The 16,310-nt window shown below is 34.5% G+C and overlaps 2 protein-coding genes across 3 annotated transcripts in view; both read right to left on the minus strand.

Annotated features, from left to right (window-relative positions):
- The window catches only part of LOC105258817, a 34,879-nt gene extending 25,797 nt beyond the window's left edge, over positions 1–9,082 (minus strand). Inside the window, exon 1 of the mRNA XM_011270328.3 lies at positions 8,349–9,082. The gene's annotated coding sequence lies outside the window, so the exon portion shown is untranslated. The remainder of the gene's footprint in view (positions 1–8,348) is intronic.
- On the minus strand, positions 6,007–14,440 carry LOC105258842. Of its 2 annotated transcripts, none has more exons than XM_025411656.1 (3): positions 12,845–14,440; positions 12,554–12,640; positions 6,007–6,700 (listed from the first exon to the last, which is right to left on the minus strand). In XM_025411656.1, exons 1-3 carry the CDS (start codon positions 13,901–13,903, stop codon positions 6,503–6,505), a joined length of 1,344 nt encoding a protein of 447 aa, XP_025267441.1. In that variant the 5' UTR covers positions 13,904–14,440; the 3' UTR covers positions 6,007–6,502. The 2 variants fall into 2 exon arrangements, with proteins under 2 accessions (XP_025267441.1, XP_011268680.1); XM_011270378.2 differs by lacking the exon at positions 6,007–6,700 and adding an exon at positions 12,306–12,485.
- Positions 14,441–16,310: the final 1,870 nt, after the last annotated feature.

Genomic DNA, 16,310 nt, shown 5'->3' on the forward strand with positions numbered 1-16,310 from the left:
TTGCTCTTGCAATTTTTCCATCATTTTATATCAAACGTCGCACTTGATAATTTCTTTTTTTTTAATGTTACTAACAATATTTTCGCAATTTTTCAAAAACTAGCAATTGCACAACAGATTAAGAATTTTGAACATTTTGAATCAGGTTGAACAGGTCGTCGAAAGTCCTATTTATCGAAGCACCACTGTATTTTTTAGGCAATCTTTGCCAACAGCAAGAATGATTAAGCAGGTGACACGAGCGAGAGTAGCACGAGCATTGTATTTATGCGTTAAATCAACGAAGAGATCCGACCGAAGAGAGTGACGTCCTTTACACGCGAGGAAGTTTGTCATTGACTAGCACGTGGCTATCAACGGTACAAAAACGGCGTAACATGACGCTATAATACGGAATTCGATGCCGTAACAGAGATACAGAACTAGTCACGTTGACTGATGTTGCACCATCCGAGATGCAGCTTGCACTTTCAGCGCCTTCATGCGATATGACAGTCAGCTGATCGCTGCGTCACACGAACGCCTTACACATCACCGTTTTCGATTTGCCAAGTAATCAGTTTTTACAAGTATTTTCGGAAAGCGGCATATAAAAAGCTGATAAACGACACTTGTATGGATCTTTCTGATGTGCAAACAACGTCAAATAATATTTTTGCTCGTTTTTGTCGTTTTTCATTATTCACAGCTGAATAAATTGCGACTGAAAAAAAAAACAATTAAGATAAGGAAAAACTTCCGTCTACCGGCGCAAATGAGATACAGATAGTGAAACAACCGAATAACAACATAATTATAGGCGTCTCTTCCGCTATGCTTATTTACGATTACAAGGCAAAATTTTGCACTCGCAGCTTCGAGATATTTATTATATACGGATTTTATTGCAGTGTTAAATTACAAACTACACGACAATGTTTATTTTCAACGTTCAACGCTCAAAATATTTATATTTCAATATTACTCTCCGAGCTCTAAGAATTACCTACTTAAGAGTGAAACGCACAGTCATAAATCGACAGCTTTGAAGCTGCGTTGGTTCATAATGGCGTTATTAGCACGGTTCACTGCTTTGCATGACTGATGCGAGCGGATTGTTCCAAGCAGTAGCCACATTGTTGAACTGTTACTCTCGTGCATGACGACGATTTCACTTGTACGGTTCTCTTCGAAGTCCTACAAGTCAAACTGGCAAACATGTAGCAAAGAAAATCAATACTTCGAAAGAAATCAATACTTTGTTTATTGATATCGAAACAGACCAGATAAAGATCAGAGAAAGGAATTTAATTTTTATACATCAAAATAAAATTCTTGAAATCAAATATTTGGATAATATTTAATCGTGTTGATTAATATATTAATAGATTGTAAAAGAATACAACCTATTTTTCTATATTTTATTTTCGATGTCATGTGTCACGAATTTTAATTTTTTAATAAAATTATTGCCAAGTATAATTATAACCATGTGTGTATAAACTAAGGTCTCTATCGATTCTACGAATCGATGGCTATAAATAGACCTTAATTTGTACTTTACTTGCTTGGTATCTAATAACACGAATATCAGTAACGCTCGATGTTTTTTTCAAACATTGTATTTTTTGTCTTATCGATATCACAATGATAAATTAAAGAAAACAATATAGATAATTGAGAAATACGTGTACTTTGAAAATGTATTTTTAAAGCAAGCGAATATGTATATGTATTTGTAGGAAATATTACATCGATATATATATATCGCATGTAAAATATATCGTATGATTTAAAATGTAAAATATTGGATTATATCTTTTCAAAAAGCTCACTGATATATGTTTCCTTGTACACATAAGATACCTTCTCCGCAGTTATCGACTCTCACCAAAAATATCGATGCTCCAGTTTCAATCTATCGTAAGCGCTTTTAACCGGTTTATCTATACGTATCTCGCAAAGAAACACGAGCGCAAGTTTGTTTTTTTTATTTCCATGTTTTGTACTTGCGATGATAATGAATACATTGACACTCGATAATCCCAAGATAGAATGTGCTTAAATTTTCCCTAAAGATACTCATGAAGAATCTTGTGTGGAACAAAATTAATATTTTAAAATCCAATTTCTTGCGCGTAGTTTTCAAATGCGTGTAAAAGTACTCTCGTAGTTTCCAATCGGAAAATATAAAAGAAACTTGAATAAATTCGAGAGGTTAATTCTCTGTCTGCGGAAACATCAAAAGATGCAGCTGACCAACGTCAGTGGCCGCGCTTAATTTTATTCGGCGACACGTGCCTTCGTCGGCGCCTATAAACAGGCACTCGCGACACTTCCGGATGCCTTCTAACCCATCTAGAGCTCTTTCTCCGTCTCTCTTTCTGGCACCTCGTGACCTCTTCGCGAGCAGCATGACAACGAGTCATCGTGACTACACGCCATGTCAACGTGACTCACGATGATATGTATGCTCGGAAATATACGAAAATTATTTCGAAAAAGCAATCGATCGTCTGCCTTGGAAATCTCTAGGATTTGTTTTAATTTGATCCAATTCTCTAAAAGCAATAACAGATATAAATATAATGTGGCTAAGCTACATTATATTTAACATAAGCAAGTTTAAAGTAATTAACGTAGAGAAATTTTCATAAAAATTTTTATTCAAATATTATAACGTATAATATTTAGATTAGATTTATCACAGAAATTTACTCTAATAATTCAGAGAGCTATTAGAGCGAATATACTGTATATGTTGATTTGTCGCAAAATTCGAAGAAACGATTTCACATGCATTATTATCATAAATCACGGAATATTACGAGAAATGTTTTTTAATATGTGATCACATCTTTGAAAACCTAAGAATTCCCGGTGCATATCGCGTAATTATCACTATGTAAGTGTGTATATCGTCGCTGTGTTCATAAAAAAATGGTACTTGTTTACGTCGCCACATCAAAAAATACTTATTTATGTCACGTCATGTGATAACCGACATAATCATTCTATGCGACTCTTATACGCATAATTATCGAAATCGAAAATATTTGAGAATATTTTAAAATATTTACCGTAATATTAAACTCTAAATTTTTTGAAATAACATAATTATGATGAAAGAAAAATTAATGATAAAATTTATGAATATAATTTAAACAATAATATTATTTTATGATTAATAATTATATGAATTTAAATGATCAAACATCATGAAACATGATCAAACATCAATAACATTTATTAAATAGATAAATGCTAAAATATTATATAAGATTGATTAAGATCTATTGCGCATCTATGTGAAGAGTAAATATTATATTTTTCTTTATACTTTTAACGCAGTTTCTTTCCTCATCTTTTTCAAAAATCGCTACGTAATAACGCTCATATTCAACAATTAAGATGTTACTGATTGCTATGCTAATGAAAACAATTCAGCACAAATATTGAATGCTCGTTAATTTATTACAAATAATAAATGCAAAAAAAATATGTATATATAAAATTGCATATATTTCAATGAATATATTATATATTTTATAATATATAACCATATATATATATATATATATACTTTGCGTCTACCATTATACGCATAAATATAATGATAATCAAAAAATCTATTATTATAGGTAGACAATTTTAGACATTTTAACATTTCTTAAATAATTATCACTTATATTTATCCATTTATGTATGTGGATGAGTAACTAAAAATAACTTTGAAAGAATTTATAAGTAAAAATTTGATAATAGATAATAAATAAATACGAATGCTATTCTAAAAATATCATTATCTCAAAATAGCACTATCTTTTATATATATATATATATATCAAAGATAATGCTATTTTAAGAATAAATTAGCATTCGTATCTAATTTTTACTTGGACAATTCTTTTAAAATTATCTTTAGTTACACATCCACATACATAAATGGATAAATATTTTATGCATATAAATAAAATAAAATATCTAAATATAACACAATAATAGTGTGTTTATGATAGTGTGAGCGATAGTGTATGTGTAAATAATAAAAAATAGTAGAACAATATCTCTATGATATTGAAGTAGTCTTCATTGAATTGAATTAAAAATAAATCTTTGATAAAACGTGATTTAATTTCCTTAAAAAGAAAGATTTCTTAATCTGAAAGAAGAAACGCTTATCGCACTTTTTTTCTTTTTTTACCGAATGCCTTACATAACGAGTTTCGTGGAAACGTTTATCTAAGTAGAAAAATATGCATCGGTCAATGCCGAAGCAGCCGTTATTCGTACATCAGTCTAATAATTCTGTTTGTTCCAGCGGACGAGGCGAACAGCAACTGACTCACTCGCGACTCACCGCGCAACCTAGATCCGATTTTATCTCCGCATCGTGTCGTTACGTGGCTCGAGAAAAACAACGCGCCGCCGTGTACGCCGTACGTATATCCTTGCATTATCGTTTGCAGAAAATTATTCTCTTCCTCTCGCTCTTTTATGAATGAACTATCCGTCTTCGTAAAAGACGAAGGAGAAAGCGCGCGAAACTATTCATTGCCGAATCGATGATCGCGATTTCATCAGCATCCGGAGAGTCACGAGAACAGGCTCGGCTTTAGATGTATAAAGACCCCGATTGACGGTTTTCGATTCCTTCAATATTCCCACTTGGCCATGTGTATTGAAAAAAATTTGATTAATTTCATATGGAAATTGAACGAGTTGGAAATGTGAAGGACAATGAGAGAGAGAAAAATAACGGCTCACAAGTATTTACATCAGCGTAGACTGTGTATTATCTTTTTTATATATTATATCTTTTCGATAGCGCACGTTTCGATCAGCCTCGAAGTCCGAGGAAAGCGTATTAGCAAACGCCTCGTGATGTCAATGGGGTCGCCATTTGCGTGCGAATCGTACACGCGTGCATTCGTTGCGCATATATCCGAGCTCTTTCCTCCCGTGTATAATTAATGCCGCGAAAAGGTAACGTCACGAATCGAAAACTTGGTCGAGAACTCGACGTGCCCGGCGAGCTCCGGATTGTGTCGCAGTTAGATCGCGAGAGAGGAGTGAAGCAACGCAGAAGTGTAGCAATCACGGAGATATATGAGATAAATGAAAGTCTTAACGACGTAATTGGTAGTGTAAACTGCGCAAAAGCAATTCGAAAGCTGTTTGTTCTCGCGAAAGGAGAAATGCAAATCTGACGTAAATCGAAATTCTAGTCGCGTAATCGAGACGCCGCAAATATATATGTGGGCGAGATGACAAAATTAGAATAATTCCCACGCGCGAGCTTTAAATTGCATACGTTACTCGCGCGAAACCTATTTGCTTGAGGCTAGGTATTGTCTCAGGAAATTAACTCACGAGTTAATAAGTATATTATCTAAACTCGCATTGTGCGCAGCGTCGTAAACGACCTCGAAATGAATGAATCGATTAATTCTAACAAAGGCGGTGAATTACGATATGTTTTCCCAAGTGGATCGGATATTCGTTCGATACTAGATCTCCGATCGACTAGAATCGTGACAGTGACTATCACGGGCAAGGTCGCGCGATCGAGGAGCGATCGAGGAGCGATCGGAGGCGGATCTCGGAGGAGAGAGCGAGCGGTTGTTGATAAAAGTGAAGGCACGAGCTATTTTCGAATAAAATAGCGAGTCCGCATTCCTTCGGGTTTGCTTCACGTGTGTGTACGTTATTTCGTATTTTCGCAATTTCTCGCCGTATAATCGTACACAATTATCGCGTCGGCCATAACTTCGGAAATCGATTCTCACGTTATCGTTCGAGCGCCTCGCGCAATCTCCTCGATAAGCTATGTGAAAATAAAAATAAAGTATTAAAGGCTATTAAAAGGTTATTGAAATTATTTCAAACCGAAAAGAATCTTTTAAAGAAATCGTGACAAAAAGAATCGACCTCTTTTCGAGTAGAAAAAGAGCGTCGACTGTTTTAAAAAAATTATTATATAAAAAAAAACTTTCTAAAATATAATACATATTTTATCGTGCGTAACATAAAAGTATTGGATGCAAGATCGTTCGCAAAATTTTGTGCGCGAGAAAAAAAAAGCGATAATCTTTCAGTTAACCCTGGAAGTAGGCGCGTGTAGATGGATAACACTCCGCTCTCGCGAGCACATTTTTAATCGCCGCGCTTTTATAGCGCGCGTGTGACCGCACGGTGGATAATAAATGCGACGTACAATGATAAATGGCGCATAACACACCACGATTTGTCTAGATATACCCATACATCGGAGAGTTCGTAAAATCGCTTATTCGCTTTATCCCAGTGACGTGAAAACGATAATTCATGGTACGATTTGCTCATCGAAATTCGACACGAACATTTTTCATTCACATCATTTCGACACGTTAGATATTTTATAATTACCACGGACTCGAAATTACCTTGAATGAAAATTGAAACATGTTATACGCAAGTTTCGGCGAGACGATAATCGTGTTTGCTCACGCCGAATTTTATCACACAATATTAGCAAGTTGATTCAAGTTGATACAAGTTGATTCAATCCGTCTCCGACATTTTTTAATGCATTTTGCCGTTGTGCCACACCAGCTTTGCATGATGATAAAGAACGAGTCGAGCAATAAGTGTGAATCAAATAATGATTGACGTCGCTGATGATGTGATGTTTATTTGTCGGGAACAGAACTATAGCGCAGGAGAGACAAACGAATATATCCTGTAAAATAATGAAAAAATCCATAAGACAATAGTCAAAGTTTTTAGTTTTGGTTTTTTCCGCTGCCATCTTTTTCGAAGCCGATGACAAACAACATTGATTAGAATTCGATAAGCCATCAACAACGCAATATGTACATAGATGAGGAAATGTTGATTTAGAGCAACAATCTAATAGATTAAAAAATTATCGAATAAAAAATTAGATAGTAAGTTTCAGAAATAGTTTGAAATAGAAGAGCGCAATGCGCTCTCTTTCTCTCTCTCTCTCTTTAGGAGTCTGGTATGAGAACCATTCGCCGCATACTGTCGACAACTAGACGACTCATTGTCGCGTTCATAAATTCTCGTTAGTCTCTGTTAACACCGTGTAATAACTCAAAGACGCTATTGCGTGGTCGAGCACGTCTAACGGAAACGTCATGTCTATCACGTCGCGTACATTCTACAAAAAGTTCACTGACTTCCGCCGTGAATTCTCGCCTGCAAAACTTGCACTAACCCTAACGACTCGAATCTACATTAACCACATTTTTAATTCTTTTAAATGTAAAATTTTTAATTAACAATTAAATCTTTTCGCAGATTTATCTAAATTATTTTTAAACATAAACCGATTTAAAAATGAATTCTTGTTTACAATCATGATTACTTAAAGATTTCACGACAAGAGTTTCGAAAGTTGATTCTTTTAGCTGCTATCTTTTTTGAAATCGATTACAACATTGATTGGAACTCGATAATCAACAATGAAAGTAATATGTATCATAGATAAAACGAGTAAATCTAATAGATTAAACGAGTAAATCTAATAGATAAAACGAGTAAATCTAATAGATTAAAAAAATTATCGACTATCGAAAGAATTAGATAGTGAGTCTCTAGTGAGTCTCTTTTGAAAGCGACATGTTCAATTTAATGTTGATTTTTTTTCAATATTTTTTCGAATAAACAATCATTATTACTTTTATATGAATTAGATGAGTCACACGCTCTTATAACGAGAGACAGTGCCCTAACAATTCCGCAAAGTGCGCCAAATGCTTCATCCACAGCTCTTGGCAGCTCCGTTGTCTCAGCAGGATTGACGATACAAGTCGCGCCGACACAAATATAGCACGAATCCAATCTTCTCTGTTTTATTATCCGTGCTATTTTCTTAATGATAATTTTTAACAAAGCCTTTACGATATCAGTTTGCAAGTATAATCATATATCGCTCCGCAAATTTTGTAAAAAATTCAAGACGAATGGATACGAATTTGTTTAAGATATCGGACAAAAATGTGTTTATGTATGTGTGCAATAAGCGGCGTCTTTGAGGTCTTTAACTTAATATGCTGGTTGAAATAGTCAATTTTCGAACAGATAAACATTATATCGAGACAATACTAGTAAGTTTTAAAACCGCTCGGCAATTAACTTCCCGTGCGATAAGCAGCTTTAATTACGGTTTGTTGCGTACAACTGAAAATTCTTTAACAATCGTATGACGAAATTTAACCAAACGAGATAGCGCTCGACTTCTCGTTATCGATTAGGGGCAAAATTAATTGTAAGCCGTAGTAATAGCCACCTTCCCGATTGCAATACACGTCGTGGGAAATACCGCGCAATTAATAAGAGACATACATATACCGCTAACTTACTCTTCTCGTTGGGAGACGGGAAATGAGTCTCAAGAAGCGCCTTTGCGCCTCTTTAAGCACAGCTGCAACGTAGATCGACGGCGCTCTCTCATGCGCGAATTAAAGTCGCTGCGTCCCACTCGCGCCGATGGCTCGCCGATTACGTGTCTGGTTGTTTATATCCCAAAGAGACTCGGTCTCGCTACCGTGAATGCGAATACGAGAGAAGCCTGTGGAAACGCGACGATGGCGCGGCATTAAAAATCCGCGGGCAAGGCCGCGTTTTTGCATCGGTATGAGATCGCACGCCGCCCCTTTTGTGTCCTACTCCAAATGCCGACCTATTTCAGTTCGATTCAGGTACGATTTCTCTCACTGTAATGCACGCGAAGATCACACAATTGTTCTGTATTATCTTTCGCGTTATTCTTCTTCAACACGAGACGCTTTTTTTCCTCGTCTTTTTTTTTTACGTCTCCGTTTCGTCGCGCTCGAAGCACCTCAATTTTTCATCACTCGCCTCTCGAGACTTCTTTAACGCGAGATACACGAGTTTTTTTTTACGTCTTCCTTTCGCCACGCTCAATATTTCATCGCTCGCTTCAAGGAACACGACCTCACTCGGTTGAGCAAGATTTGTTATTCGTCGGGAAGATTCCGACGCGCGAGGAAACACTCGCGATGGACGGACGTACAAGAATAACAACCCCCAACGTTTACTCGGCGCAGCGGTCGGCGCGGCACTGACAATTGCGTCAAAGAGAGGCGCCGCGGCGCGCGATGAGACGCGATCGCGCAATCGCGTGATCTACGCGCGCACTGCGCGTTCCCTCCCCTTCCCCTCCCCTCCCCACGCCTCGCCTCGCCTCGCCTCGCCTCGCCTCGCCTCGCCTCGCCTCGCCTCGCCGCGCCTCCTCTGTCGCCGTCGCTGCCGCCGCCAGAATTAGCCAAAACAACGGAACTTCGGTTCTCTAAAAGGATCGTATATACACGTTAATATTAAGATGTTTTGTGCCTATTTTCAAAATATTTATGAGAATTTAATGAAAATTGTACAGAATGTCCTTACATATGTTTCGAATCTTCAGTACAATTTTGAGATCGATTCAATTTTGAAAGCGTTCACAAGTTATAAGGATTTTACTTTGCATCGAATTAACATATGTATATTCTTATAGGAAACGTACACAGAGAAAAATATCATTCTACTGCCAAAAAAAGCGATTACTCAGTTTATTTTTCTTCTTTTAAGTAATAGTTCTTCAACAAAGAATATATTCTTGATAATAATCTTAAAATATACTCGTCACAAGTGTTAGAAAATCTCATTATCATGTACTCAAAAGAAGAATTTTTCTCTTTAAGAATATTGTAAAGTTGTATCAAAGACAAATCAAACTTACTTTACGTCAACTCTTGTAGTAAGCAAATTTTTGTTTTAATTTAATATTCTTGACTAAAATACTGCACTTACTAAAATTCAGAATATATTCAATTAAATTTAATGCTTGTGGTAAACTTATGATACATTTGCGGAAATACAAACTTATGATATACTTAAAATAAATAATATTTACTTGAATACAGTATACATATTTCTCTGTGTATAACCACGTCGATTCAAATGACAAAAAAAACATTCAGAAATAATATTCAGAATTTGTTTAAAATTTGCAAGTTTAGATACAGAGGAAATATTTGGTCAAATAATATTATACAAGCACTAACTGGTTAAAAAGATATTAAATATAATTCAATGAAGTTAGCCATGTATCTGTCACAAGAAATTCTCTGCCAAAAGTTAATCATTTCGATTAACAAAATTCGGAATATTTCAGTAAAAACGCAATAAATATTAAAAAATGCATCTCTGCACTGTAGCTAAGATCAAATTATAAAATTCCACACAATTTCTCATATTCAAAATACACCAAAAGTGGATATATTCGTCAATATTGATTTTCAGCTACTTTTTGCTGGGATTGTATATACAAAACATCCTTAATGTAATATGCGTGAGATTGTATCGTTGCCCCGCAGGCGATTGATAGGGGTACAGTTTGCGATTTGTACCCCTGTGTTGTAAATACAACGCAAACACGGTGATAGTTTCGCAAAAGACCCTCGATTGCATACGCAACACAGTGTTCTAGATCGAATAAAGCATCTGTCGTTTATGAATTTTGTTGGGGGAATTTGAAATCGATTTTTCTTCCGTGAGAAAAGTCAATATTTGTCGCGAGTACGCATCGATCAAATTTTTCTCTCAGCGTTGAAGCTTTGAAAAAAAATTGCCTGCGTCATCTCGCCTTGATAATATAATGTTATTCCGTCTCAAAAGTGTTCGTTATCAATGGCATAAGTAATTGATATAAAATTATAATCAGTTATCTTAACAAAAGGAAAGTTGTTCATTCAGAGTCCGCTTATCATTGTATTATGTAACGCAATACATATTTTTAACTCCTTTCGGATCGATCATTTCGTTTTCTGACTTTGATCCGTTGACATTTTAGTTTTTGTACATCGTTTTTTTTTTCAATTTGCGACGAAAACCATGCATATTTTTACCTGCGCGCTGATGGCGCAATCGCAATCAATTCAGATTGCTGGAATATATTCGTCTGGACCGGTGTCTAGATTAAACAACATCGCGACTTACTTGAAATAATTTATTCAACCGATATTTGCGCGTATGTCGAGATTTATCTCGCTGCTTTATAAAGTATCCGTGCCGCTCACACATACGGTAAACATCTGTTGTCTATTTGCCACGATTCTCGCGTCGCGACATTAAAGTAAGATTGGAATCATTAACGCATTTAGCCTTTTAATCTAAATTAACCTTTGCGACTATGTTAGGATATTATCGCGCAGTAGAACGTTAACCTTGACGACAATAGATCGCGATCCGGCTACACCCTGCATGCCTCCGCACTGAATGAAAGCGTCAGCTCTTCGAGGTCGCCGCCATCACTATTAAATAATACAAACCGTTGTAGACGTAATATACCTATTATTATTTCACATCTGTAATACCGGTTCCTTATAAGTTGCTCTTTATTTATTTCATATGCGTGTTTCCATGAACTCATTTTATTATCTACTTTATTCAATCGTTGACATGATACCGAAGACGGCATCTTCATTTCTTTTTATAAATACGAGATAACGAATTGTTGAATAGCTTCGACCAAATGATAAGTCTTTATTGCTTCAAAATGCAAAATACGTGCTTATTATAGAAGTTTCAGGGATATGAGGCGACTTTGCGATCGGGACAAAACGATAGGGTCAAAAGTTGCCGTAAGTTATTCTCTAGTGATAAGAATTCTGTGGTGATAATGAAATTTTTCAAAATTACATCGCAACAGTTGCAGAGAGAGAGAAAGAGAGAGAGAGAGCAGCGCAATCCATTCCATGGAGAAAATATTGAGATATAATTGTAAACTTCCAAGATTGCATTTATCGCTGAATTTCTATTAGTATATTGCCATCAATGCATGACGTCAATGAAGAAAATTTTAAACACATAAATTTATTTTTTTATTCATATCTGCATTATTAAGAGTTACATTGATAATCATTGCAACATAATGTATAATAGTGTTATCTGATGGAATTTAGAATATTAAATATATATATTTTTGCATATCTTAAAAATGAGTATTCAAATTGTATTGGTTTATTAATATTTGCATCAATTTACTTTAATCTTATTTTATCGCAAGAACAGTTAAATTTATGTGGCGTATATTTAATGAATTATAAAACATAATATTCTGTATAAATGTACTTATTGCGGTGCATTTCAGAAAATGAAATATTAAAAAATAAATATTTACTTGCAGCTGATTGTTGACACACATATGGAGAAAAGGGTACAAGGTTTTCAAGGTTGTCTCTTTACATAATTTATATGAACACGTGTCTCTATACAAATATAATACATTGAATAATAAAATATTCTATTCGTCACAATATGTATGGAAAAAGAGTATTTCCAACATACTTAAAAAAACATTTCTTTTTTTTTAATTATGTGCTTTCTTTTAATTAAATTATTTGTGTAATATTTGAAGCTTTCTCACTGCAAGTATGCGTTGTGTATAAGAATTGTATTAAGATTAACAAGTACGTGGTGATGCTACCCACTATCTACAAGCAAAATTACAAAATAAACGTGATATTTTTTAGTTAATAACATCAAATGATCGATTACTCACCGCAGTGAGAAGCGACGCGTCCACGTTGAGACCTTTCGCAGAGAATGCATTCTCTCGATGCAGTATTTGCAAAGAAAACAGCTGTAACTGCAATATCAGATCGCGTAATAAGTTGACATAAAAAATTTAAAAACATTATTATAAATGCATAAATTTAAATATAATAAAATTATATCAGTGCACTCATTTCCGTGAGAATTAAATTATATAAATTAAATTATATATATATATATATATATATATATATATATTACAAATTATATTACATATATTATATTGCATTTGTGTTACCTCGTCTTTGATCTGTTTATCACTAGTGTTGATGAGCACTTCGTGGACAGTTGTGCCAATCTCCAGAGCCTGGTCCTTGGCGGTCTCGCAAGCCCACACTATCAACGCTATTTTTATAGAAAAATACAAGATGGATGTAATGTAATATTGAAACCAGATCTGTTTGTCCAAATTGACGAGAGCTACGCCGTTTTGTTGTTGCACTATATAAAAATATAGGCTGAAAGTGATCTCGGCGAAGGTTATGACTATGGTAGCAAGGAGCTGTAGACTAAAAATCACGTTCAGCAGTTGTACCGCGTCACTGACCATCAGATGCCGTTTCTTCAGAGCCTTAAGCTCCATCAGCAAGAACGGATTCCTTTGCTCATGGTAGATCCGTCTAAGGAGATGCGGCTCGTCATTTACCACGAGTTCTCGCAGATTCGCCAGATTATCATTGATCTTTTTAAAACAAGCCTTCAGTACACAAACGCAATTCATGTATAGCATATCCATCTGAAAGACTACCAAAACGATGTACAGCGCAAAGATCTTGACTAAGCTATTGAGATAATTTTCGGAGTAACAGTTGGGTGCTTGCGCCATTAGAAGAATAAATCCGAGGATGTCCTTGGCATGGATTAGTCTAGATAGCTTCTCGTATGTTTCAGGAGGTAGCCTTGAAGAGATATCCAATATAATCTGGAGCAAGCGCATTCGCGGAGCGCTCAAGATGTACGTGACAATCGTTATGAAAGTGCCTAATAAGAAGAAGCAGTTAGCCTGAAGAGCCGCAGGTACGCCGGCAAATTCGATCCTTGCGGAAATATCCATCTCATAAAATATCGCCAGTCCAGTAATGCAGAAGATGCACAGGACAATGGTCGACGTGATGTAACGCGGTCTCGAGATCTCGAAGGTCGAAGCGCTAATCTTGTACGGAAATATTCCAATAATCCGGCAAAAAATGAAACAGGGATACATCAAAGATTGAAAGTCCGTCGCGTGGAACAGCCGCCATCTTTTTCGTACTTTACCTTTGGCTCGTCCTTGAAACTTCGATGACGGACGGAGCATGATCAACGAAGTGTCATGGAGAGTAATGATCTAAATCGTAGATTGAGATAATTATTAATTATTATCACATTATTAATGCACTTTCAGCATTAATGAGAGCTTAATTGCGAGTGCTTCTTCTCTAAGAGTGTAGCTTCTAAATTTATCTTTCTTGACATAAACTCTTCGTGATGTCTGTCTATATCCGGCGAGTTGAAGTACGAAACTGCGAAGAGTTCCTGCGTCGAATAGCAAGACAGAAGCCGCAGGGATTATTTGTTAGCCATGAAGTAACCATGGCACTCTTCGATCGGTATTTGTCACCCTTGGGATGCAGCGCTTAAAGTAATGATGTGTAATTGCTATGACATACGACCCATCATCTTGTGCATCTAGATCGCACATAAGGCGAATCATCTGTACACACGAAACAGGAAGCATCGGCTGTGCAGTATCCACGTGACTCAGTAGCTCTCAAAGATCCGTTAATAACGGCCATCTAGTTTTTACATTCTTATACATGTATTATGCGTGCAGGATGTTGGATCCACACATTTCTCCGAGAATTATATATTTAATATTTCCTTTATTATAACATTAAATATAAAAATTTTTTACTTCGATCCAAAAAATATACTGCCATCTCGATATTTATTCTACGAGCATAATTTGCACGTATGATTATAAGTTACAAATTATTCTCACGAATCTATTAAAACAAATATAATTTGTATATAATATTATATACTAAAGCGTTGTTGAATTATACGTGTTTTGAGAAACACTGATATAGATCGCCGCGAAAGGCGTATGCGTAATGAATGTAATGTTGATAAACCGAGTTATGATGCAAGGACAAATGCTATTATCTAGATTAAAATTAATCGACATATTCCCTCGACTGATGAAAATTGTTAACAAGTATGTTATGGTTTATAGACAACAAATTATTCAAAACTGACTGGTTTTTTTTGTATTCAAAGCGACAAGAAAAGGGATGAAATGGCACAAATATTATCATTATGGTAATGCGTCTTTACGAAACTTCATCAAATTATCATTGATAAGTGAAACTTGAAGGACAAACATACTTTTAACAAGTTGTTCGAGTTGCTTTTGAAAATTAAACATTAAACATTAAGTATGATTACGTTCCTACTTTCAATGAAAAACATGAGAATAATTGAAATAAAAAATTCATTAATAGCAAAATGAAATTGAAGTTTCAAATTTATAAAAATGTCTCCAATAAATTCTAAATAATCATATATGTAATATAATTATGTAATGATCATATATTCCAAATTTACGGTATCTTCTTTAACTTATGGATTCTTTGATCAAAGAGTTGATTTTTCTTTCACAAGATTGTCGAGATATTCAAATTGATTAAAGAATTTATAGAAGAAGGAAAAGACATTCCTTTTATATATCAAAGATAATTATAGGATTGCCACACAGATTTACTTATTTTATATTTTAGTCTACCTTGTAATTGATCGTCTATAGTTGGTCATAGATTACTTGTATCGCATACATATGTTTTATTTCTTATCATGTTCTTTATATTATTTTTATGTTTCATTTTTGTTTAAAGCTTAAAAATTATAAAAATGCATTTGTAAAATAGACAAAATAATTGTTAGTATATTAGAGTTTATTATAAATGATACACATTCACACACACACACACACACACACACACACACACACATACACACTCACATTTATATAATGACGCAATTATATAATGACTTATTTATGAATACATCTCATCTGATGTTTATCTAATATAAAAATATATGTTTAACTAATATATAAATGTAAAAGAAGGCGATTGCTTTTAAAGTCTCTCTTGTGCATATCTTCTTGTGATGAGCGCAATAATAACTCTGAAATATAAAGGCATATTAAACACATATAAAGCGCTATTAAAATTTAAAAGAGCTGTTTAACATAAATGAATATTTATTATATATTGTTGCTTATTTGAATATTCTCCATACAATGTATATATTGTTTGAATGCGCAAAATTTTAACTCATGCACGAGCATTTTACATAATTTTGTTTGATTCGGCGCACTCGCATTTTTGTTTTACATAAATATTTCCGTTTTCAATATTTCTAGTATTTAACGTATATTTGATTCATGACGTTTCACATAAAGTAGAGTAAAGACGTTTATTATCTATCTTTATAATGCAATGATAATCATATTAATAATATAACAAAAACTTAAGTAAAAATGTGATATATGATAGCTGAAGTATCTTTGAATCCATAGCTGAAGTATCTTTGAATATCTAGAAAAAAAATATTTTGATATATAATTATACGTTATTGCATATTATATTAAGAACGAAAAATTCATTTTAAAATATCCTATATTATGTTAAACAAAAAATCAATATAAAATTCATTGTAAA

This window comes from Camponotus floridanus, unplaced genomic scaffold (genome assembly GCF_003227725.1).
Source record: "Camponotus floridanus strain SB8 unplaced genomic scaffold, Cflo_v7.5 scaffold41, whole genome shotgun sequence".
In the NCBI taxonomy this organism is placed as follows: domain Eukaryota; kingdom Metazoa; phylum Arthropoda; class Insecta; order Hymenoptera; family Formicidae; genus Camponotus; species Camponotus floridanus.